This window comes from Buteo buteo, chromosome 24 (assembly GCF_964188355.1).
Source record: "Buteo buteo chromosome 24, bButBut1.hap1.1, whole genome shotgun sequence".
Taxonomy (NCBI): domain Eukaryota; kingdom Metazoa; phylum Chordata; class Aves; order Accipitriformes; family Accipitridae; genus Buteo; species Buteo buteo.
Genome location: NC_134194.1, coordinates 17,040,965 through 17,066,617, shown reverse-complemented (window position 1 = coordinate 17,066,617; position 25,653 = coordinate 17,040,965). Strand labels below are relative to the sequence as shown.

The window sequence follows — 25,653 nt, the reverse complement described above, 5'->3', positions numbered from 1 at the left end:
GGTCGTCTCAGTGGTACCCGGTGACAGGACAAGGGGCAACAGGCACGGATAGAAATACAGAAAATTCTGGTTAAACATAAGAAACGCTAATTTTACTGTGGGGGTGACTGAGCAGTGGAACAGGTTGCCCAGAGGGGCTGTAGTCTCCATCACTGGAGACATTAAAAACCCAGCTGGACATGATTATGAGCCCCTGCTCTTAACAGCACGTTAGCCTCACCCGTCCTGTGACTCTGTGAAACCTAAAGGAGCTGGACTCCAAGCCCTCCACCCACACCACTGCCGCCTTTTCAATAAGGGCCCTGTCCTGTGGCAGGTGTGAAAACTCTCTTCTCAGATGCTTTGTCACAGACTTTTTAATGGCCTGCGTTCCCCACCTGGGCAGAGACCAAGGCATTAAGATGGGGATGTCTTCAAAAAGATCACTGCAGCCCACAGAGGCAAACAGGAATCTGATTTTTATCTCTAGGAAGAACTCTTGACAGATGAAAAAGTGTGATTTATCAAGGAGACCCTATTGAGTCACTGACTATTGCTGACCACTAGAAATGAGACAGCTGGATTACTGATTTATAGCACTGAGTAATGTTTCTTAATATTTTACTTTAATTTACATGATTGCTTCAGTTAATGAAGTTTGGGGAGGGAGGGGTATTTGAAACAGTCACAAGGCCTGGGCTTTAGCCGGGTAGGCAGTAGTACAGCCAACACAATTCTGCTGGCAGATTTTCTTTTTATATGCAACCACAAAATTAGACTAAAGCCTGCCAGAAGCTGTCATCTAAAGATGTAAAACTTCTGTAAATATAATTTCTCCAATAGCAATGCTGTTGAGCTGCTGTAACACAGCATGGACAGCGTTACAGTATACTGTCTGCCACCTTCTGTACTCATAATGGCTTAACTGCCGCTTCCATTGTAAATCCTATTTGTTAAGGATTTATAAATTGGCTGCATTCACTTGCTTCTCTCTGAAAGTTGGCACACGGCGCTCTCCCATGGTGTTTTTACCACATTTTGCTTTATTACTTGCTTTTTTTCTCCTTGGCTCAGAAGCACCACAGAAGTAGCCTGACTGTAACCCCAGAACCATTAAATCCTTGGTAGAGGCTAAGATGCTACAGAAATATTTTAACGAACAAGGAAATAAGGGAAAGCCTAACCTGTTACATTAGATAGATAGATATTTTGAAGAGCTGCTGCAGAACTTCTACAAAGAGGAACGCCCCACTCCTGCCACAGGAGATGCGGGGAAATCTGGGCAGAGCTGGTAGCACCTGCTGAGCTGCAGGTGAACCGAAGTACCTGGGTGGGTGCAAGGCATCCGCTGGGGCACTGACTCTTGCCTTGATGCAAACCTCACGTTCCCCAGGTTAAGAAGTGGCTCTTGGGGCCAGTGGTTGCAGAGGGTGACCGGCCTGCAGGGTGCTCACAGGCAGCCACCCAAACCGTGTGCGGGAGAGGCTGGCAGGGTCGAGTCCCTGCCTTCTCTGCCGACCTGTTTCCTTGCCTGGGTCATTTGGCTGAATTTGGCTTGGGTACCTGAGCACATCACGCCAGTGCTTCCACATCTTGGTTTTTATTTACTTGTGGCGGGGGGGGGCTGAGCTGACATAGTGAGCTCTTGGTCAGGTGAGGTTAAAATTACCAGTTTAGCCCATTAGTGTGATGGGTCCAGCCGTGAGGGTGCTGCAAATCATGTTGTGATGATGACTGTTGTGTGACCCAGTCTTGGTTATGTCTTGGTTAACTGCTTGTTAAATACCACTGGCTCTGCCTAGTAGCTCAGCTAATCACCTGTCAGATGCTGCTGCAGACACACGCAGTTCGTGTCGGTGAATCTAGATCTGCCCAGCACTGCTGCATTGGGTTAGGCAGAAGCAGAAAAGGCTTTATCAACACAGTGTTTGTGCTTTGACACTGGCAGTGGTATTTGCCTTTCTAGAGCTCTTGGTCATGTTCAAGCATTGCATAAAACTATGTTAATTAGGGAGATGACAGACATACATGGCAAGGGAGAGGGAATTTTTTAGATCTTATGGACTTAAACAAGCAGTTACAGCATGTAATGTATGTATACAGGTACCTACCAACACCAGGAGCCTCCTGTGACAGCCTCTGCCCAGTGGAGCCACCCGCTAGAGCCAGCACTCCTTCGCTATTTGCCATGGGCTGAAAGTGGCTGTGAGGCTGTAAATTCTCTCTGCTAATTCAGAGATCCGGCAAGTAAAATGTCTTTTGCAGCTGCTTCAGCAACTGTACTGTGGTGTGCGATGACCCCATCTTAAACTCTTCTGCGAGCGTGCAGCCATCGGCACTTGGTGCCGCTGAGGTGAAGCGAGTTTGGTTCCAGAGGAGTAGCAGATTTCAAATGCAGCAAGTAAGGTTTAAACAAATTAATCCTTGTAAATAAGAAACCTTTATGCTGCAGGCTCTACCTGAAGAGTTTAGGAAGGAACTTTCCTTGTTGGCAGAAAAGCTCAGAGAGAGCTCAGATGCAGAGCGGTCCCGGTACCTCTTCATTACCTAGCTTAGCTGAAGCCAGGGAGCCTGTTACACTCTACATCTGGCTAGTAGAGCCCTATTCCTCATTCCCACATTCAGAATTGCCCAGGGACATCTAATCTTAGTTCCTCTTTGGAGAAAAAATTAAGCTATAGAAGGTCTTGTCTTCCAGATAAAATCTGTATTTTCTGAAATTAAGGGCCTTGTGCTTAACATTTGGGTGGTGTAGGACTTGTAAGGCCTTCCTACTTTAGTTTGTAAGGTAAGATCTCACCTTTGAACTGATGCACAGTTAAAATAGAGGCCACCTGAGTATATGACTGACCAATAGGAGAAAAGGAAACATACTCTAATGCTGATTCTCCATCTGGTTTTAGCTTCAAATAGAAGCCTGTTCTTGGATTTGTGTTCACTCTGCAGACAGCTCAGCTTACGCTTGAGTGAGTCAGAAGGGCAAACTTACCTTCATAGCTCTTGGGCTGGCCTGGCCTCAGGCTCTGTGCCTTCCCACGTGTGGTTCTCGTGCAAGAGCACCAGATCAACACAGGACAGTATGATAGGGTGACAGAAACTTTACCTTTTGAGTTTCCTAGGGCTGTAGCCTCAAAGCTGACTGCCAAACATATTCCCATGTTTGATCATCACTGAGTGCTTTAGAAGTGTTTGCAAGACTGTCGGCAAAAAGATCAACCTGACAGAAATTATAGCATAAAGCAATTAATAATACAAATTATTCAATGGCACTCAGTTCTGATGTGGTTTTCTTGGGTTCCTGGGGAAGGCTAATGCTTGTTTGCACAGGAAACTCTCGGCCACCACACATGAGAGAGCCTTGGGAGGAGGTGCTATGGTCATGTCCAGGGCAGATGAGGGATAGCTAGCTCTTCTGCTCTTACAGCAATGATGAACCTGGGCTACATGAAGATCAGGTGCTTACAGGGTAATATTACAGAGGCAGAATGCTGTTGGCACATTTATTTCTGGGAGGAAAGTTCCAAGAGGCTACGTGACCCAAGGGATGGGAGGTGAAAACTAACAATATCAGAGCCAGGTTCCCATGCAGGTTTCAGAGTGGCTCTGCACATTCTCAGAGCCCAGCACGTGTGCATGTGTCAGCCCTTCCACTCCAGGTAGCAAAGAAAAAAAAAAAAAAGGGGTCTAAATGCTTCCTTCCCCACATTTGTTCCCATGAGAGTGTTGTGGATCCATTGGTCTGGCCCAGCTTTAGGAGGAGCTTCTGTTGGTGCCTTTATTTGGGACACACCGAAGCCCCTAAGGCTAACACGGCACTGCTGGGGGACTGGCGTGGGCAAGGCAGTGCAAGGAGGCAAAGGCCGGGAACTCTGAGTGTCTCGTGGGCAGAACTGCCGTCACGCAGCCAGAATGCCGTGGAGTGCGACCTCGAGAGGCAAAAGGCCAGTGGTGGTGAGGAGCAGGGTGGGCTGAGACAGGCGCCTACACTGACAGCAAAGTCCCAGGCTTTGGGCTAAGTCAGGAGGCAAACCCGTTTTTTCAAGCTGAAATGCAAGGTTATAAATACCAAACTCCTTCAGTTACAGCAATCCAATAGGAGAAAAGGAAACGTACTCTAATGCTGATTCTCCATCTGGTTTTAGCTTCAAATAGAAGCCTGTTCTTGGATTTGTGTTCGCTCTGCAGACAGCTCAGCTTACGCTCGAGTGAGTTAGAAGGGCAAACTTAGGTTCGTAGCTCTTGGGCTGGCCTGGGCTCAGGCATGGTGCCTTCCCACAGCGAGGAGTGCTTCTCACACGGCTGCCCTCAGCCTGACCTGGTGGCAGTGCCGCTGGGGACACCGCCATGATGTCACTGTTAAAGCCACCACTTAACTACTCTCCCATAAAAAGGATCCCAGTTCACGTCTCTTTGGCGTTGCTTTAGGTTCATCACCTATTCCATACGGAATACGGAAAAGCGTAGCAAGGAGGACAGAGGAAAAGCAAGGGCTTTGAGAGGCACAGGAGGTACCAATTTGCGGGGGCTGAGGAAAGAGGGGGGGTTGTAGAAAGGAAAAGGGAGAAAAAGATACCTCAAGAAACAGGGGAAACTCAGATGGGACCACAGGAGAGGCGGCAATAAGTGGTTGGCCATGGCCACATCAGTCCAGTTATCTCCCCCATTTCTTAAGTGAAAAGCTCTTTAGTATGGCCTCCAAAAGTCAGCTATTTTTCCAGACGTGAGAGTATCTAGCTCTTTGTCATAATTACAAAATACAGTAATTCTTCCAATCTCTTTGATGCACCACACAAGGGTTTCCTAAGTAACTGGACATACTGCGGTTTACTTGCCAAAAGGACAGGCTGGGAGAGTTTGCCCATGTAGATACACTGTTGTTAAATGTGGCAGGGAATCTGCATGGAAACACAAAAAAAGCATAGTGGCAGAGCCAAGAGGTAGCGTTGGGAATGACCTCGGTCAGGACCAGCGCAATAGTCAGCTGGATCCAAGAGCTCAAGTGTATTGCTGGGGCTTTCCTCGGGACTTGTGCTAAGTTGCACACAGGCTTTAGAAACCATAGATAGCCCAGGATAAATGGTCTCTGGTGAGTATTTAGCTAGCATGACTGGACCACTTTCAAAAGTTGTGTTTAAGAAGGTCCTGATGATGTATATGTTATTTGCAAAGGAGCTGGGTAGGGAGTGCATCCCCTGCAAATCTGTTACATCTCCTTCCGTAGTAATTAATATTAAAAAGGGTACTTCACTTTAACAAAGTTTCCTTTTGAAATAGCAGAATCTTTAATTCTGAAGAGTTTCAGCTTTAGAAGAATGGTAACAGAATAAAGGACATTGGGGACTGTGCAACAGGTTCTCATTTCAACCCTCCCAACTGCAAGAAAAATTCCATTCCAAAAAATGGCCTAAGAAGCTTGCCAGTACAGGGCAAAGGTAATCCAGAAAAGCTGTGATAATGAAAAGTGTCTCCACCTTTTGATTTCATGCTTTATGCCTCCATTTAAAAAGAGTAACAATACTTCTTAAGAGGCTTCACTTATAAAGAAGTCTGATAATGTAACAGCACTTCAAGTCCATCAGCACAGAAAAACATCTGCAGTGATGGACATATAGGATTTCATCTGAAAATGTACCCAGCCTCATGCTTCAGAGGCTGAGAAACAGGGCTTGGTGTTCCCATGCGTGTGCTGCGTAGGGCAAACACACAGGTGTAACGTTCCAGTCAGAACAGGATGGCTCTTGTTTGCACAGCAAAAATTGGATGCACTTTCTGAGTGCTATAGGTGTTGTACAACAGAGCCAGTGAACTGTTCTGCTTTAAAAATGACCTGGAGAGAATTAATGCCCATAATCAACTCAAGCATCTCTGTCGATATCACGAATTATTAAAAACCTCATTTGCAATCCCCAAAGCGAAACTGTTCTCGAAATTAAGTAGAGCTCCCTAGCTACATACTTAAATGAGATAAAAGCAGCAGGGCTCTGGTTGATGGATGGTTCCCTTTTAACATCAGCAGGAGTGACTGTTTGCTTAGGGTCTTTGATCTTACCTCCAATTTTTAAATGTGGTAGAAATAAGCAATCTCCCAAAGAAGACAGATTTCATGGAGACTTCCTGGCTCACAGCACAGCCTTCCATGTTCCTTTTAATATTATGTTACTGCATTTTCAAACTGTTTGGATATTACTCTAGCGCAATTAAAACTAATTCCAGGATTGAAACGTGGCAGTTTGAGGGTTGCTAGTTGTGAGGCTCAGAGAGGGAATTTCTAAAGCATTTACCAATTTTCTGCTGTGTCCTAAACAGAGTTCTAGGCGATGTGTATGTAGGACTTTGCTTACCCAGAGATCAAAGGACCAGCCCTCTGTAGAATCCACGCTACAGCAACAGCAAGTCATTTCGACATCTAAGATGCTGTGTGCATTAGGTGACGGTGAGACACCAACACTTTTTCATTTTTAAAAGATTTCACAATGGAAGACAAGTAATTCACAGGAGTTTTAGAGACTTTATTTATGTATAAACAATTTAAACACTTTGCCATAAATTATCTTTGCCTGTCTCTAGTCTTTGCTTAGCAGCAAATTAAAATTAATATAAAAACTCAATGAACAATTCATACATGTATATTACAAAAAAGTTCTTGTACCAAAGTTCTTATTAGACTTTTTTTTTTCTTTTTTTTTTTTTGTGGTGACTGTAATGTGATTGTCTCAGTTTCTCGACCAAACAAACACACTAATAATTTTTAAATCTGAAACAGTGATTGTGCCTTCTGGCTGATGTATGTACAGGGTGATCTGACGTGGTGCCCATTTGCAATAGTGTAACACAATGCCCACAGCTCTACTGGAACTGATACCAACAAACTACTGAATCTAAACAGACTACACCCTGTAACTGTGTTATACTGTCCACAATGGAAATCTTCAAAGACAAACAGAGTATGAAATTTATTTGTAGTGATTTATAGCCACCATTTTGAATGTAACTTTACACTCTGCCCTCTTTGAATAAGTTAAGATTCAGGCCAGACAAGTGGAGGGTCAGAGTGCAAGTGTGGTTTTGTTACTTTTAAATATATTTTTCTTTACTATTTCCAGTGCGCTCTCACTTGCATTCTTATTGTCCTCCAGTTGCTACACACAAATCACCCCAAAGTCATGTTTTAAATGCACCTGTATTTTGCTTTAAATGAAAACCTCTTGGATATTTATCAAACAAGCAGTCTGAATCATCTGTGTTTCATCAGCTGGTTAGTGAAAGCGGCCCACTTGGATTTCTTAGTTTGCTCACGTGTGAATGGAGTGAGGTAATACAATACGAGGCCTTCTTTTTGTTTTTCTTTAGACCCAGAACAAGTGGGTAATATTTCAGGGGTACTTTTTAATTTGTACGATTAGAGTTTTCAGTCTGGCTTTAGTCCACTTCAGGATGTGTTTTTTAATCACTTGAACAGTAGCATTTAACTCAAAAAATATGAGCTTTTTTGCCACTTACTATCCCAGAGTAGCTCAGCCTAGTGCCCCCATTTAGGTCTTCATCTCCTTAGGAGAGGAGATAACAGTTATGACTACTGATTCATCCAGCAAAGGATGACAGCAGGTTAATTTGTTACCTCTTTCCCATTTCATTCTGTCTTAAAAACTGGATGTTGCTGCTACTGTCTGCTAGCTCTGGGTACTGCTCCACAGGCAGGACATAATATCCCTCGTAACCTTGAACCCTTCCCGTGTTCAGAAGCTGCTGCTTCTCTCCGTCTGTCCATACGCGGCTGCCCTCTCGGCCATCCCGTGCCTTCTGCTGCTCTTTGGCCCAGGCTGATCCCAGGGCTCGCTGCCGAGCCTGGTCTAACACTCTCGCCTTTTCCTCGTCCAGCGTGTCGGGGGTCAGTCCGTAGCGGATGTTGATCAGCAGGGTGGAATACTGAAACTCAATATTCGTAAACCTTCGAGTCCTCCCGTTGACGAGGAGAGTGGGCTGGGAGACGGTGACGTTGACTCCGCTGTCCAGGACCTTCCTCCCGCTGGTCATCGCGAGGGTGACGAGGTCGCTGTCAGCCGAGCCTATCTTGACAAAGTAGTGGGTGTCCTTCCCCTCGATGCTGTAGTGCATTTTTTCCAGGTAGTGAGCACTGTTAAGGACAGAGGCAATCTTTCTGCTATCGTCTGTGGCTATGCTGGAAATGCCAGTGGTTACACGGCCTTCCTTCACAGCAAACATGATTCCTTTCCCAATGATAGGAGTGGTTGTTGCGAACCAGTGACCTGCTTTTTCTCTAATAGTGGCATGTAATCTTTTAGATATGACCTGTCCCTCAAGAGCCATGAAAGCTTGGTTGTGTCTTTCTGTTGTCTGCTGAACTCCTGTAATTAGCTGGGGAAAGCAAAACAAAACAAAAAAACACCGAAGAAGATATAGATCTGAAAATACTCATTTAGGAGACCGATACTAATCTTTGCTTTGCTTTTTGAAAGGAAAGCCATGCAGTGAAAAATGCTACACTACGAGAAGACCACGCTCAGTTACCCGTCCATATACATATCCTGTTTTAGAATTAGGTAACTACTCATTTGGCAAATTATTTTGCTATCAGTAATACCAAATAAAATATTCTCATTAATCACCCTTTGTAGCATATATGTACTACAAATCTGAATTTTGGCAAATTATATAATGTCCGTTACAAGAATAAGTAAGACTCAAGTCTAGCACTATTTTAATCAGAGCTAAAAACACAGAATCCATCTATTAAAAGGTGGCACTTAACTTCTGGATGCTTTTGCCCAGAGATTTCAACCAGTATATATGACTAAAATGCTTATGAATGTAAGCCTTTTTGAAAATAGATGAGATTTGTGCTCCAAAATACCAAGGCAATTCCTGAAGAGGGGATTTAGACTCTAAAATTACTTAGAAGCCTGTGAAAGCGGTACGTTTAGGTTTACATGATCGTTTCTGTTGTATTACCACAAATGTGAAGTAAGCCTAGCAAAGACTAAGTTTGGAATTGGCCTAGTACTCTTTTTAAGTTTATTAAATGGGTTGGAATTTATTATGAAGGTCGAAAGCATATACCATTTTCCACGCTTAACCTGACAAGTAAGTCTGAATGCTGTAACTGGTTAACTGTAGTAACTGAAGTAGCAAACCAAAGCCTCTATGAAAAGCATCAGACAAAAAATGACAAGAAATCCTATTACAGAGTGAGAAGTAGAACCATTTCTTAGCAGTACAGCAAGTACCAATCTAAGTTTACTGCAACGCATATGTTATTAGGATGGTTTTACCAAAGGTACAACAGATGATGAATTACCCTGACAAAGTCTCCCTTTGTCATTGCTAATCAAGTTAATCGAGTTACAACTTGTTAATCAAGGAAGAACTCAATAAAAGACAAACTAATGACACTGTAATTATGATAACAATGAAGCTGGCAAGAAAGGCATATGTTCATTAGTATAAAATCTAGCTATACTCACTTCATTTTACACTGAAATAAATACTTGGCCTTCTGCTATAACTACAGAAGAGCCAGCAATTCTATTCATAGAGTGGGGCAAATTTATCAAGAAAAATAACTTCATATTTCTGCCTACCTGTCCATTTTCACACGCTTGACTCTCAGACAACTCGTATGGCGGTGACACAAAGTACATTTTTGCTCTAGGGAAACCAGGAATAATGTTGCTAAGCTGAAATCCAAACATCACCAACCAGCTTTTGACATCTAAAAATCAAAAGTAAGCAGGCAAGTGAGAAATAAAGGTGTGTAATAAAGACAAGAAATCAAAAAATTTAGGAAATCCATCCTTGACCTCCTTAATTTCAAGTAGCAGTGGAACTCATAATTTACATTACAGCATGGCACTTTACAGAATTGTAGTAATCCACCATGAACAGGCACAGGACATACTGCTTTAAATTTACCCTAAATAGTTCATCAGGGATATACCACCTATTTCATTCTTTTTCCATTACAGCACATGGATTATCCCAACATCCACATATGCAATACTTGTTTCATCTCTGACACCTTCTGATGTGGCTAATGTAACCTATAAGCTGTATTGTAAAATTGTGTTTTATTAGGTTAGTACTCCTAAAAACATCTGCAAAGTCCTTTGGGAAAATACATGGCTTCTCTTCTATGTCCTACTTCTATTAGCTGTTATCAGGTCTCAGGAGGCTCCATTAAATGCAGTGAGAAGCTAGACTTGTAATTCAGATGTCTAAATTTAGGCACCATGAATATCCTCCCCATCCCTGCAGGCGCAGTACAGAAAAGTCGGAGCTGCACGGGAGTGTTACAGCTCAGCTCTGGGGTGAGCTTCGGGAAGTTCCAGCTCTGGGTTTAACCAGTAAAACTCTGTCTTCATATCCAGTTGAAAAAGCTAAGTAACTAAATAAATAACAGTAATTCTCACTCAGCAGGTGTTAAGAGCTAACGATGTATTTTAGTTACCAAAATGATGTTTTAACCCCCCAAAAAAGCCCAAGACCCTGTTTTACATTTCTGTTTCCTGCTTCTCTTTTCTGGCTGTCACGGAGATAAGGAGGAGTGTGGGAGCATGGGTACTTCTCAGCTGATTTGGTCCTATGTTCATGACCGTTTTTGTTGAAAAATCTCTCCTGTCTTTTCCAGTGGCCTCCTCTCCTCGCTGGCCTGCAATGACTCCTGATGCTGCCATCGCCACTTTGTTGTGTGAGCCAAACTCCAGGCTGGGAAAGAGACATGACTGTGGCAAGACACTCTCGATGCAAGGGTCGCTGGCTGAATTTAGACCACCCCAAGCATGGTGTCTGCAGCAGGGAGGTAGGCGCACAGCCGGCTGTGCCTGCTGCCCACCGGCACGCAGAGTGTGCAGAGCACCCGCCTGCGCATACAGACCTCCGGGACGTGCTCCGCCACAACACGGCACCTTGCTTGCTGTTGCAAAGCCTGTTTTCCCAAAATTTTTAGCGGAGGTAATGTTACGTCATAAAAAGTGGAATACTTCTTGGTTGTGGACATTTGACAACAAAAGTCTTCTTTCCTTAGCCGTTCTGACGCTAAAATAAGTAATAGAATACTTTGCTTCTACAAAGATATTTGTATGTATGTCCCATCGCACAGTGCCTACCAACCTACCATATTTTTCCTCTAGCTTTGGACAGCACAGTCTTACTGCTCCTTTTTAAGGCTTCAGTTTATTTTATGGTATAATAGTATCTCCCGAACAATTCACTTCAGCTGCCCTAATTCTGCAAAAGAAGAGGAGGACCTCTATACAAAGTAGTTACTATTTTGCTTAGCTAATGTGCTTTGCAGCACTGCACTTGCTACAGGAATTCTTTTCAGCAAAACCTGTGAATAAAGCAGTGACAGGGGTTAAGAGTGAGAATGGATGGGGGTGGGGAAGTATTTTTGTTTGTTTGTTCTCTGTTTGGGTTTGTTTTAAACTATGACAACCAGGGTGCCACCATAATCACTTCTTGTGCAAGATAATCTGTTTAGTCCCTACAGCAACAAATGTTTTTATGACCAACAAAGTATTTTTACAGACTACAAGGTTATACCAAAGTGCAATGTGTCTTCCTAGATTTCATCCAGTGGATAGGTAAATGAAATGAATGCAATTTCAGAACGTAGCAAAATATCATAAGATGTCACCGAAAATCTAAATCAAAAAGTGGTTGATGAAAATAGGAATTCCATTGAATTTAGGACAACAGAATTTGACCCAAGGTAATTTTAGTCACCGATGTTTTCACACTATCAGATACAAATTGCAAAGTAGCTACGGTAGAACCTATGGTGTGTTACACATACGATTAGGTCCCAACATACTAATGAAACTTGCTATGAATTTCTTTGAGGAAATGCACACTTTTCGTGAAATTCAAATTACTGCTAAAATTAAGAGAGTTCCTTTTTAAAAATATTACTGCCGTAATTATTGTAAACTGCATATTCAATTCTGAAAAAAAGCTTTTCCTGAAGACATATGAATTACCTTTCTTTTTAGAAATTGCCATCAGCTAGTTGAAGTACTGTGTGATGTTACTAAGTGAAAAATTTTTACCAATTAAGAAGAGGTTACAAGTTTTACCCGATTCTAACATACACAATCAAAACTACTTTATTATTTCTCCTTCTCAGGTCTACACATTCCATAAAATTTCTTAGTCTTTCAGGAGGAAATAATTTTTAAAAAATCAAGACTTTTGTTTTAAAGACTAAAGACTGTTTGCATATTAAAAGTTAAATGGGAAAAAGAGGTTTAATTAAATCCATTCTTGGTGCTAATTCATAATGTGCCCATGGGCTCAGTCAGCAGTTAATTTTGAAAGTAGCCCTGAAGGAAGAGATGCCGAGTGGTTCTGGTTCCCGATACTGCAACTAACCTGCCAGTGATTCTGGTAGGTGACTTCACTTTTCTTTATATAAAATTAGAATGAACACGTCTTCATACAGTACTAGGTCAATAGGAAGAGCACTATGGCTGTGCTGAAATTGAATATTTAGGCAAATTTTTTTTTCCCCTCCATAATTCATTGTGGCTTCTCATTTAGCAGCCTTCATTCAGGGAGGAGCAGTATGAAAGAATCAGGACTAGCCAGCCCTTTTCATAGCACAAAAAGGAAAATGGCCCAACCTTGATGGGAAGATTCAGCAAATAGCGAGTAAGGAGAAGTCTGATTTCTTTCCCAAATCAACTTCCAAACTGTAGTGTTATTTATAAGACATGTAATGAAGTCTCACCTGTTACATAATTCTTTAGATCCAGTTCATTGCTGAGAGGGTTGTTACTCTTGAACATGTACAGATTGAAAGGAGCTGGTTCTCTACCAATGTTTTTCCACATGGTGTAATCAGGAGATGTCCAGCGCCCAGCCAGGACATCATAGTCCCTTTGGGTAAAATGGACGAGTTTGGTTAAAGGATCATACAGCCCTCCGTGGAACCCAATAACCAGCTGGAAATCAGGGTTAGAGTCGTAATAAATCTCCCCATATGCCGTGTACTGAAGCTGTTTGATCATGAGGCCGTTGATGCTGAACACTGCTAATGGAGTGCCTGTGTTATCAGAGGCAACATAATACTCTTCCCCACTGCTACTCTCCATTGCAAAGAGGTGGCCTTGCAGATCATAGTACAAAGAGGTAATTTCTGAATTGGAATGATTATAGACATGAGTTACCCTTGTTGGATTGTGAAGATCAGCATAGAAGTACTGTAGATGATGTCCCAGGTTAGTCTTACATGAAGCCCTTCGGCCGAGTCCATCATAACGGTACTGAACACTCCACCCATTTGCTTTGTTGTAAGCTCTTGTTAAGAGTCCTTTGGAGTTGTATTCAAACACGTCTGAGCCTCGCTGACACAGGAATCCGTCATCGTCAATTTTGTACGGTATGTCACCTAAGCGCGTAATCCTGTCTCTTAGGTCATAGCGCAGAGGCATCAGTCGGACACTGTTTCCGGGATTCAAGAGATGAAGGTTTCCATTCAGATCATAACTGTAACGCCAGGTTGGCCTATCATTTACTGCTACGCTTTGCAGTTGCCCATCTCCATCGTAATCATAGGTATACTTGGTTGTGTTGGCATATGGACCCAGTTTCAGTTCTCTTTTAGTTACCCTTCCCATGCTGTCATATTGTACAGTCATCCAGTACATCAGGGATCTGAACATTTCATACTGAACTTCTTTAATGCGTCCATGGGTATCAAAGTGCTTACTCAGTGTCATAACTGCTGTAGTAATAATTTGATTTATATCATAATAAATAACTCCAAATTTGCCAAAATGCTCTACTTTGCCAGAAATCTCATCGTAACGGTAAAGATCAACTGGAAGAGGCGTCTCGCTTATTATAGGTTTGATGCTTGCAATTCGAAAGCTATTATCATGATACGTATAATCGAACCTTGCATTGACCATACCTTCTTCAGAGAATCTGTAGATTTGTTTGTCAACGAGAGGACCAATTTTACGATAGCGGATTGTACAAGAAAATCCTCCACTTTGCAAATTCACCATTTTTAGGACACCTGTAGTTTCATCATATCCAAAAGTAACTGCAGTGCTGTCATAAACAATTTCAGATAATTTGGATAGCTTTCCGTACTTGTAGAAGACTTGTCGGCCAGTACCTAAAAACGATGTTTTCAAAATCCTCCCATCATCACTGTAATCAAAAATCACTGATGCATTGCTTTCAGGAGGATTATAAATATTTCTAATGTAGCCAATAGAGGTGTGAGTTGACATGCTGTGCCGAGCAACACTAGGCATGGTAACAGCATGAAGTCGGTCTGAAGAATCATACTCGAAGATATACTGTCGTTGACTCTGAAGCAGTAGTACCATTGACTATAGGGAAAAAAATTATACACAGTTACTAGCTTTCAGCATGTGACCTCTGAGAGGGCATTAAAGAAAAGAAAAGTTTACTGAAGAGGCACTATTGTTAAATGAATTAAAAGAGAATTAGATACATTAGTTAGGGGCACAAAGCTGCTCAGGAATATTGTCAGATTGCCAGACGAGAGGATCTGCTGCTTGGAAATCAATATCCTGACACTCCAGAGAAACTGTAGGTTAGCAACCTATTAGCTATCCTCCCTTTAGTAGGACTATTTTTTTTTTTCTTTTTTACTGAGGGATGCAGAGGAGTTAGAGAAATGACTTGATTTATCTTTCTGCTAGCAGTTGCAATTCGCAACTATTACTGTGAAACAGGTAAGAAACTAAGCAGAGAACATCAGCTCTGGTTTGCTTAAAACAACAGATTTGAAGAAGGAAAAGGGAAAATAATATGCAATTTTGAAGTATTTAAGACACTTTTATGATTGAATTGTCTTAATTAGGCTAAGTAAAAATGCATTATCGTATTTTCATTTAATAAATAATGATTAGAGATGAATTACCTGTTTCTACCTGAACCTTTTGTCAGGTTTAGTCATGCATTTTTGGTCTTAATTAAGGACAATTCATTGTGTTAGTTTATGCTGTTATATAGCAGCCTAACCTCTTTCAGGAAAACATCAAAAGACACGAACCATGAACAATGTAAAGTACTTCCCATTAAAAATTAGTCAAAATCAGTTGACTAACTGAAAAATAAGGAATTCTGAGACCAGGTACAAAGGGATTCTTAACAGCTGGGATACATCAAATTTTAGACAATTTGCGCGTGTGTGTGTATGTTATGTACAGAGCTTAAAATGAAGCCGAATAGTACTTGGTCTCTTTGTAGCTAATGTCAGAAGGTAAAACAACATCACTTACTTTTTCTAGATAGGTGTAGCTCCAAACTTTCCCATCTGCAAACATGCGCGATATGATCCTGCCTTGCTTATCGATATCTGTTCTTTCACTCATGGCACCGCGCTGAAGCCCGGCCAGGCGCCCATTGAAGAAATAAGACACGTTGACAGCAGCCAGGCCACTGCTGGGCAGCCAAAGGAAAGGCCGTCCCAGCTGATCGTAAATTATCCTCAGTGTAAATTTCCGGTGATCATCATAGATTTTTTCTGTGCGTATGTTCCGGTCATAATCAATGGACAGTAAATTCCTTCCATGCACCTATTGAATGAAAGAAGGCTGCATTCAGTGAGCAGTGGGCACTATGCCTCTATGGATTTTCAGCGTGAAAATAGCATGCACAACGGAGAACTCCATTTCCCCATTTTTGAAAAGTGTAGGACATCTTCCTATTAACTGGCTTTTGCTTCCTACTTCTCGGTGTATTCAAATGTGTAACTTTGAGCGTTTTACTGGGATATTTCCCTTCTCCCTGCAACATGAGACCTGTAATCTTACAGAGAAAGGTTTTCCTTGTTGTCAGAACAGACAGACATACTGCACACCTAGGTCTTAAAGCGCAGAGTGTTAGCACATAGCAGAGAAATGAATTATTTTGCATGGAAGTGATTTTTCTACTTCTGCCAGTAGTTCTTAGCCATTTTCCCTACAATGACTCCAAGAACAATAGAAGAAATTATAATTTTGTGTCTTCATTGAGATTTAGCCACTTAGGTTCTGTAGCTGCAACACCCTGTTTATGAATTCATTAATTTAATGTTTTCTTCATTTATTTTCCAAATATTCAGTAGATCCATCAGCAACCCGATCACTTGGGATGGGTTTCATTTCTTCTGATTAAAATCTTGATCATACAGGCTGGGAAAGATGGACTCCCATTTTTGAGAAACAAAAGTGCTAAATAATTAGGTTAAATGTTTTTCTTTTTTTTTTCATTTTTTTCAGTTACAATTTTCAAATCAAAGTACAGCATGAAGTGTTTCAGTCCCAGATTTTCTCTTTTCTTTAGTAAAAGAGCAAAACAGAAACAAAGGAGCATAAGAATGCCGAATGGAGAGGCTTCCAGTGAGAGTGCTATAATGAGAGATACATAAATATATTCACTGGAGGCTAAGCCACAGAATTCAGGCTAATGCTGTCATCTGATAAAGCTTCTTAAGTCATTTAATTGTAGATGCATCATTAATAAAGTAGAAGTCTTTAAATTAGATATAATTTGAGAGCAATGACTACTTAAAAAGTATTCATCGGTTTCTGGGAATTTGTTCTTCAGCTTATATTTTACAGTAGCTTTGATTAAGCAACGTTTTCTCTTATCCAAAATTAAACTGCACATCAAACAATATGTAAATTAACCCTGAGCCTTTCTCGAGGACATAAAAGTTGTTCTGAGATATTTTCACTGGCAGGGGTAAACCCAATTCCCATCCCAACCAACTCTGTAGGAATGCAGTTATACAGAAAGCAAATTTAAAATTAATACAATCTTGTGTTTGTAAAGAAATAATTATTTGAAATTATCACTCATTATCCTAATTTTTTCCATTAATAAAATTTAGCTCTTTAACAGTTTGCATTTCCTCAGTGGGCAATTATTAGAAAAAGCTCTTTTCTGTAGGTTTTCCCAAAGGTTATCCCAGCAACAACAACTCCTGTGATGCAATGCAAAGATAGGGTATTTTTTTTAAAACACCTTGGTAAAATAAATCATATTCTGCTCTCCCACTGTAATGGAAACAAATCCAGGGAAGCCAAACTCAACATCAGTACTTTCTCGACTAGTTTTGTAAGTGTAGGATCAATCCTGATGACAGAGACATATCAAAACCCTTTCCTTCACAGAGCTCTTGGGGAAGCAGAAGAAAGCTTTCACTTCTCAAAAACATTTAGCTGTAACATTAAAGGGTGTCTGACTGAAAGATCCCAATTTCTTAAGGACAGGCAGATTTTCTAAAAAGCAAAAAAAAAAACCAAACAAAAAAAAAAGTATTTCAGAAAGATTACAAACTGAATTTTAGCTTTTGGATTTTTGGGGCTTGGTTTTGTTTTGTTTTGTTGTTGTTGTTGTTTAGTTTCTGAAGCTTCATAAAGCAGTTGGGATTTCTGGGGTTTCTTCCCTCCATTACAGTAACTGCAACTGTAATCTGCATGTAGGTAAGTCTGACTCCAGGTATCCTTCCTTTTCCCAGAAACATTATAAAGGTTATTAGTTTGTTTGCCATAGAAAACTAAAGTATTAGGGTTTTTTTAATTACACAGACAAGAGCTATGCACACACAAACATCACTTGGAGAATAAAGAAGCACATGCTTGGATAATTCAGTAACTTCATTTTCATTTGTAAAATAAGTAAAACCAGAGAGTGTAATTGTAGTGTCATATTAATTACATAGAAACCCAAACAGAATGACTAACACCCACTCTTCCTGGGAACACTAATAACACTATTACAAGTATCATGACTGAAGATTACCTAACGAGCTCCTTCTCTTTTGTTCCACTACCTGCATGTACATCTGGTTTTCCCTTGGCTGCTGCTGAACAAGCGGCCGTAGGGATGAGCCCTTTGTGCCTTGGGTAAATGTCTTGCAACAAAAATCACTTACGTGATGCTGCACTGTAACAAAAACTCTTCAGAAGGGAATCTTATCAAGACTTTATCTGAAACTACTGCAAGACACTGAACGTGTGGCGCATAAGATAGTAGCGGACAGTAAGTGAGATAACACAAAGGTGAAGTGCAGGTCTTCCTTTCTTGCCTTAATGAAGTCTGCCCAGGCATGTTTGCCGAGGCCGACACGTACAGCTGCAACGTGCCTGCAGCAGGGATGAGCAGAGCTGGGGGGCACAGGTAGCAGCACTACCTGAAGAATCGTTGAATAGTTTGGGTTGGAAGAGACCTTTAAAGGTCATCTATTTCAAGCCCGCCTGCAATAAGCACGGACATCTTCAACTAGACCAACTCAGAGCCCCGTCCAACCTGACCTTGAGTGTTTCCAGGGATGGGGCATCTACCACCTCTCTGGGCAACCTGTTCCAGTGCCTCACCACCCTCGTCGTAAAAAATTTCTTCCTTCTATGTAGTCTAAATCTACCCTCTTTTAGTTTAAAACCATTACCCCTTGTCCTGTCGCAACAGGCCTGGCCAGTCTGTCCCCATCTTTCTTAGAAGCCCCCTTTAAGTACTGAAGAAAAGGGGTATGGGCTCCAGTAAGTACTCGTAAGAGGTGAATCCCATATAATAACAATCCCTTTCAGTATCACTTGATTCTGAACTGGGGCTCCAGGCGCTGGCTCTGCACGCTCTCTCACCGGTGGTGCCGGCGCTGTGCTCGTTCTGCAGCAGTGCCCCCCATCTGTACCACTACAGCTGTCCCAGCTGCTGTAGCCTCCCCTGCCTGCCACCTGCTCCCCCAATGTTCCGAGACACTCGCTCTATTTCATTCGCTAAACAATTTATAAAGATGAATTAGAATAAATGAGATGCAAATAAATTCTATGCTTTCTCCCTCATTTTCAAATTTCATTTTCAGTCCACTCAACCTGTTATAATCTCATAGTGATTTTCATTTAAAAGAGCTAAATGGATATGTGATTATTGTTACAGGAACTAACACCAGACAATTAAATGTTGAGGTGTTGCTAGATAAAGCGGTGTTTTGATTTGCATAAACATGATGCAGGAAAACCCATCTCGGGCAAGGTTTCAGCTGTAAGACGTGTTTAACTTCAGCTAATTACCACAAGTACCTCTACTAAATTTTTAGTATTGAGAGTTAGGATTACAGCAATTTCATTTCAGGGTCCTATTTATTTTTATTTTGAACACCTAGTCAAAAATGCAGAGCTGATCTATTTTCTACTTACAATCAACTTCTGCAGGTCAACACATCAAAAATCAATTACACAGCCATGAAATGTAGTCATTAAGGATTAGCTGCTAATCTCATTCCATGTTTTGTCTAACCTTCCCCCTCTCCCCAATAGGTGCCTTCTGAGCATTTGTGAGAATAAGGAAAGACTTGTTAATTCAACACTGTTAATTAGATAGGAAAATACCAAAATGTAACATCTAAGTCTTATTATTTTTTTTGTAAATTACTACATAATTGTTTACATATATTGATTTAATGTATCATCTTGAACACATAGAACTGCATCTCATGTCTAATGACGTTGAAAGAATTATTAAAAGAACCAGGACTTGATCAGCACTACATTTCTTTTCTGCCCAGTATCTCAAAGCCCTTCCAAAACTGTATATACTGAAGCAGCCAGTGAAAGTTTAGGCACTTAAGGGGTGAAAAACAGGCCAGCTAAGCACAGAATGGGATTAATCCAGCTGCAGCAGATCTTTAATTTGGCAAGGGATGGATTACATGACCTGAGTGTCTTTCTTATCCTATGCTTATGACTTTGTAATTATGGCAATTATTTTCCAATCGTGCCATTTGGGAAAGAGAATAAACACAATATGCCTGTCTCAATGAATCTGTAGGGGGATTTTACAGAAGCAGAAGGTAACTGCTCAAGCTGTAATTGTGTTTACTCCCCAGGACTAACTGTGTAAGTGTGCCATAGCATTTTTACAAATGGTGAGTGGTCGGATTTTTTTTCCCCACCTTCAGAAGCAGAGTGACTTGCAGCAATATTCTGGGTATTTTTACCAACCTCTTTTGGAATACTTCTAGTAATGAAGCTTCTATAGTTGATTGTAGCAGATGATCCCATGCAGTTAACTGACCTCTCAAATAAAGAACAGATTGTCATAGCAAAGACAATCCCAGAGCTGTATGTTTTTAACAAGTAAAAATAGGAAAGACATGTCCTTCAAAATAGAAAATTAATTTTCTGCCCACAGAAGAAAAGACCATTATTATAATGACAGATTCTACTTACCCTGAGCTTTCTTCCAAACACAGTCACTTTGCCTTTAATCTGTTCCTTCCTCAGACGCCATTCAATTGAGTTTAAACCATTTTCCATTGGTAGAGAAATATTACATCGTCCTATGGTGGGAGTCACAGTCCCAGCCAGGACATGAGGTTCGCTGTGAAAGCTAATGCTCATGCCATTGGCATACATCACTCTCAAAGTACCATTATTACAGAGCTGGTAGCTGTTCCTCACTTGATCTACAGCAATAATGAAAAGAAAATAATTTAGCTACTCCAGTCATAAAGAAAACATATAGCTTAATTTGATTGGTTTTTTATTGCACTCCTGTTGATGTTAAATGAAGTCAGCCTGCAATTACCATTTATGTGGTACTATGGTGGAAATTACAGATGTTACTGATTCATGTAAAGAACAGTAGTGCAACAGTGAGCCTGCAGAAAGATACTGTGTTTATTTCATTATGTTTTCCCTTTAGTCTTAATTGTGAATCAAAATGCACAGTGATATGTGTTCAACCACATAATTTATTTCTAATATGAACAAAAAACTCCTGAAAACTGAACTGCTGGATAAAAACCAAACCATTAAGTTCCAGGACAAAAAGGAAAAAAAAAGACTGCTGGACTCTTTATGCGTGGGAAGAAGTAAGCACCTCTTCTTTTTCTTTTCCTTTTTTTAAAAACTGTCTCCAAGCAGAGGCTTTGTACAGAATTACAGTTTGGCATTAAATCCTCAAGGTGTGAGGCTGCAGCAATGCAAGCTGGCAGCCACAGTCCTCCACTTGCCTGCCTTTCTGCCACCCCACCAGCAGTGCGCGAGCCTGATGTGCACACCTGGCCATTTGGCTGTTGGAGAAGAGTTACAAAAATAATCCCATACTATTATGGCCGTGCAGTTCTGCAGCTGTTTGACACAGCCAAGTCTGCTCTCAGCCAGGATGGAGCGCTACAGTGCGTAACTGTCACCAAAGCATCAATATTTGTCTGACAGAAGGACAGCATCTACGTAATTAATCATCTGGTATAAGTGAAATAAAGTCTTTGTGACCAGACGTGTCATGGTATAATAGTCTGTAAATGTTGACGTTTATGTCAGGAGGAGGCTATTGTTCGATGATGATGTTCTTATTCCAGTGACATCATATCTTAACTAAAACAAACCCCATCACTCGCCAAATTCCTTTCTGTCTATCTTTGATGACTGACTGTTTTTGCTTCATCAGCTGCAATGCCTGGGCTGTGCTGGAAAGCTCTATGCAAACATTTAACCACTTTGTTGCTGATCTCTCCTGCCATACTTGGGCTGTAACGCTGTTCTCGGAAGTGCCAACTGTGGCAAAAGATCATCCATTGCCCTGATTGTTCTACCTTTTATTTAATGGTAGTGTATACGTGTGGAAGATTTCATTTCTAATAGCAGGAGAATACCTGAGCCTTCTCTCCCCACAAGGATCTCTACCCAGGCAGCCAACATTCAGCAGTCAGACTGCAGCTCTGCGGCACTGAAGCCAGAACAAATTTTGCGGTGAAACAGAGAGAAGTGAGTGGGTAAAGTGAACCTGACCCAAGAGGTAGCGGCAGGACTAACTTACACAAGCAGATAATGACCATACATATTTGACACACAGCATGATTGTGAAATGTCTCTTACCTGTCCTGAAGACCTGTCATTTTAGGAATGAGCTTTATGGGAGTTTTTCTCGAAAACTTTATACATTTTTCCCCTGCTCATAAGTGTACTAATGACACGAATCTTTTGCGAATTGCTTTCTCAAGTTGTGTGTGTGGTTAGGAGATGTGCCGAGAAGCGTGCTTTGGTACCTTGAACAACTGTATAGGAAGCCTCCACAGAGGAGAGATTTGTGATGACCGTGACATCGTCATCCCGATTAGAATTCTCAATGTCGATGGTAATAGACTTTTCCATTTCTCGATGAAGGCTAGTTACCACTCCAGTGGGACGTGTTACATTGGTCAGACGCCCTTCATGATCATAGCTAATAGAAAAGTTAGTGAGAGCAAAAAAGCATGAGGATATATGTTCATTTCAATACCCAATATATTAATAATGCACCACATTTGTGCAAAAAACCCAGAATGAAACAGATTTTCAAGAACATCCTGGCCATACCTATTTCTCTGTTCTTGAAAGAGTCTATAATGATGAAATAATAATTTTTAGAGATACTGATCTCAACTACATGAGTGTAAATCCAGGCTAGGATCTTTTAAATTATTAAATTAATTAATTATATTATTACAGATATACAGAGTGATATTTGGCTCAAACAATTATATTAGTAAATTCATCTGTATTTTAATAGTTGCATTTCACTCTAAGGAAGTAGACTTATGATGGATACTACAATATACAATTGCATACACTGCTCATTTGCAATTGAATACTTAGTGGAAGCTATTAAATATGGTCTTAAGTGACAAATCAAGGATCAAACTTGCCATAAGAGATTAAAAAAGATATCAGCTTGACAACATAATAATTTCATTTAGATCTTTCTTATCTGTGGTATTGTACTGCATTTGGGGGTCAGTATTTTGGCTCATAAAGATGAATGATGAGAAGTTAAAGCATAGGATAGGTTGGAGTTGCACAAAGGGCAGCAGTCAGCACTCAGAATATACCTTAGAGGATGAATTAAGTGCTCCAGAGGCATAAAGATTAAAAAAAAAAAAAAAAAAAAAAAAGAGAAAAAGGGCTCTCCATGAGTTTATTAAGTTAAATTTATTTAGAGGTATAAAGCCTGAGGAGGGGGGAAAGAAGGAATGCTGGCTGAAATCAAATCATAGTGTTTCTCCCTTTCCTTTAGTATGCTATATTTGTGTGCATACGTATGCTAAAGAAGCAATCCCTTGGATCTTAAGGGCAAGAAATGGGGACCTGAAACAAAATCAGTATTCAAGTCTGACACTCTGCTTGCTGCAATTCTCTACTTGTGCAAGAGTCTCTCACCCAGCCGCTACCAAAGCGCACATACTTCTAAACAGCAGAAAGGCAAGAAAAAATGTCCTGTGTAGATAAAGGGAAAAGTTTAGGTAGAGATTGAAACCAACTGGTCATCCTTCGAACGTAGAAATCCAGGGAGCGGGAAGCCTGGAAGAGAACTGGTAAATCCATTGCACTGCCTGAGAGTAACAGAAGAGAAGAGGAGCACATTTAGTATCATGGAGCTAGCTGAGTTCTTTGTACATCGTGGTTAGCTGTAAAGATGAAAAAAAATCAGAGCTTTCAACAAGACTTTTTATAATTAAATCATTCAGAAACCTCAAAGTAGGCCGCCTGAACTGTATAGCATATCTCCAAAATTAATACACAAATTGGCTCCTCAGTTAATACAAATATAAATTATGCCTTTCAAATCCATTGCAAATGGTTGCACCCATTCAACTGAATATTGGGGAGGAAGGAAAAAAAATCACCTGTGGAGCAACAAGCCTTACCAGAACCAATGGCAAGTATTAGGCAAAGAAGGAAATCAATAAAAGAAAGAATCGTGCGATCTAAAAGGGACCGATAATGTATTGTGTTCATTTCAGCAGTTCAGCATCAAATAAAGATTAAGCAGCATGATTTTTCTTAATAAAAGTCATAGATTTCTACCCATATATATATATATAGTTATACAATTTTTTTTCGATCATATCAACAAGATACTAGATAAGAGATAGTAAATTGAGATAATCTATGAAAGGGGGTTTGGTTAAGTCTATATAAAGGTCTTCACAAAAAAAAAAAAAAAGAAACGAAAAGTACTTGTAAAATATAGATGAAGGAAGAACTTTGTCCAGTCAAGCATCCATCTAGCAAGGAAAAACAAAAGTACAAAAAATGGACAATTTCAAAAAATCTCAAAGGTTAATAATGAGATACGCCCTAAGACTCTGTGTGTGGACTACTTTGGTATGCTTAGTGATTAGCAGAGTGATGAGGAGAATGCTTAGGTGTCAAATATTACAGAAGAGACAATGTTATTCAGGACAAACTAGAAAAGTCTATGAGTGGCTTCAGTGTCACGATGCAGAGCTTGGTGAACATCCAGAAAAATGGTTGGCGAAATTCCCCATCAGCAAATATATTTTAGGCAATGCAAATGAGACATTAATTTAAACTCTTCATTCACATTGCTGGGTTTTTAATTAACCCAGGAAAAATTCCTGGGGATTGCTGTGGGCTACTCACTGAAAATCTCTGTTCAAAGTGCAAGGGCAGTCTAAAAAGTAAATATGGATAAGGACATACAGAGACTGAAACAGAAAAATGAAAATATTCTAGTTCTATTTCTAGAAATCAGTGTTTTGCCCCCTGCCATGGGGCATGTTTCCCAGTGCTGGTCACAATTCTTGAAATCAGCAGTGGCAGAGATTAAAAGAGTTTATAAGCAAGTGATGGACACACTCAAAGTGATACATACGGAAGTACTTCTATGAAGATCTGCAGACCATTTAGTTTAAAAACTAGACATATAAAAAAATCACTACTTAAATTATATATATGCCCTGCAATACCAATGTATAAAGAAGGCATTTCTACTTTATCCATTGCATCAATAAAATCCTATTGAAAAAAAATACCTTAAAGGTAAAAAAATTAAAATTAATAAAACAGAAACCTTTTATGTACTACAAAATTTAGAAATGACATATTATTGAGAGGTTCCTTTTAGTTTATGTATTATGTGAGAGCAGGTGGATAGTAGAATACAACACCCAGACATTTATCTGAGTAATAAGAATAAAGCTATATAGGAATTAAATGGTTATATACCTTTCTTCCTCATGACATGAACCCGGCTCTAATGAAGTAAAAGAAGAAGATTTTGCAATGGAAAACATACTGATCGACCTGGGACTTCTTAGTATCTTCTTCAGAAGCAGCCACTACATATCACAGTCGATGACACAGCATCAGGCTAGCTCAATCAGATCTGATAAGGCAATCTTTATATCTTCAAGTGAGGTGGGTTCTGGATACACTGAAATTCCTGAGCTTTTGTTACTGACTTCAGTTAGAGTACGGTTTCATCCTACTACTACCAAGTTTTTCTACTAATAAAATTACAAGGGCAGAGATCCTTTCTTAATCCCAGTATCTTAAAAAACCAGCGTCTCCCTGTACCCACGACTAACCACTAACATACTGCTAATTGTGCCCAAGTCTGCCCGAGCAGGCAAAGGTTTCCCAGACGGCAGTTCCCGGGACAGCTCTGGGTAACACCGGCCACCAGCGCCCCGGGCAGACACGAAAGCTGTTGCCCGATTCTGCCGGCAGCCTGGAGATGGTGCCTGGCGGTCCGGTGGTGCTGAGCTGGCCACAGCCAGCGGGCGTCCGCGGGGCCACCGAACACAGCTCTAGCTCAGCCGTCAGACACAGCTGAGCACTCGCTTGTCACCTTCTCGGGTAGCTACGAGTATCTGACCTGTGCACCCCTTCAGCGGGCTTGTGA

General features: G+C 40.8%; 1 protein-coding gene across 3 annotated transcripts in view; it reads right to left on the bottom strand.

The window, feature by feature from the left end:
• Window positions 1-6,475: 6,475 nt before the first annotated feature.
• The window catches only part of TENM2 (teneurin transmembrane protein 2), a 545,903-nt gene continuing 526,725 nt past the window's right edge, over window positions 6,476-25,653 (bottom strand). For all 3 annotated transcript variants that reach the window (XM_075056250.1, XM_075056251.1, XM_075056252.1), the window contains 6 exons: window positions 22,013-22,188; window positions 20,193-20,428; window positions 15,258-15,554; window positions 12,725-14,339; window positions 9,579-9,709; window positions 6,476-8,355 (listed from right to left, as the gene is read on the bottom strand). In XM_075056250.1, the coding sequence (XP_074912351.1) occupies window positions 7,594-8,355; window positions 9,579-9,709; window positions 12,725-14,339; window positions 15,258-15,554; window positions 20,193-20,428; window positions 22,013-22,188 (3,217 nt within the window). In that variant the 3' untranslated portion in view covers window positions 6,476-7,593. The remainder of the gene's footprint in view (window positions 8,356-9,578; window positions 9,710-12,724; window positions 14,340-15,257; window positions 15,555-20,192; window positions 20,429-22,012; window positions 22,189-25,653) is intronic.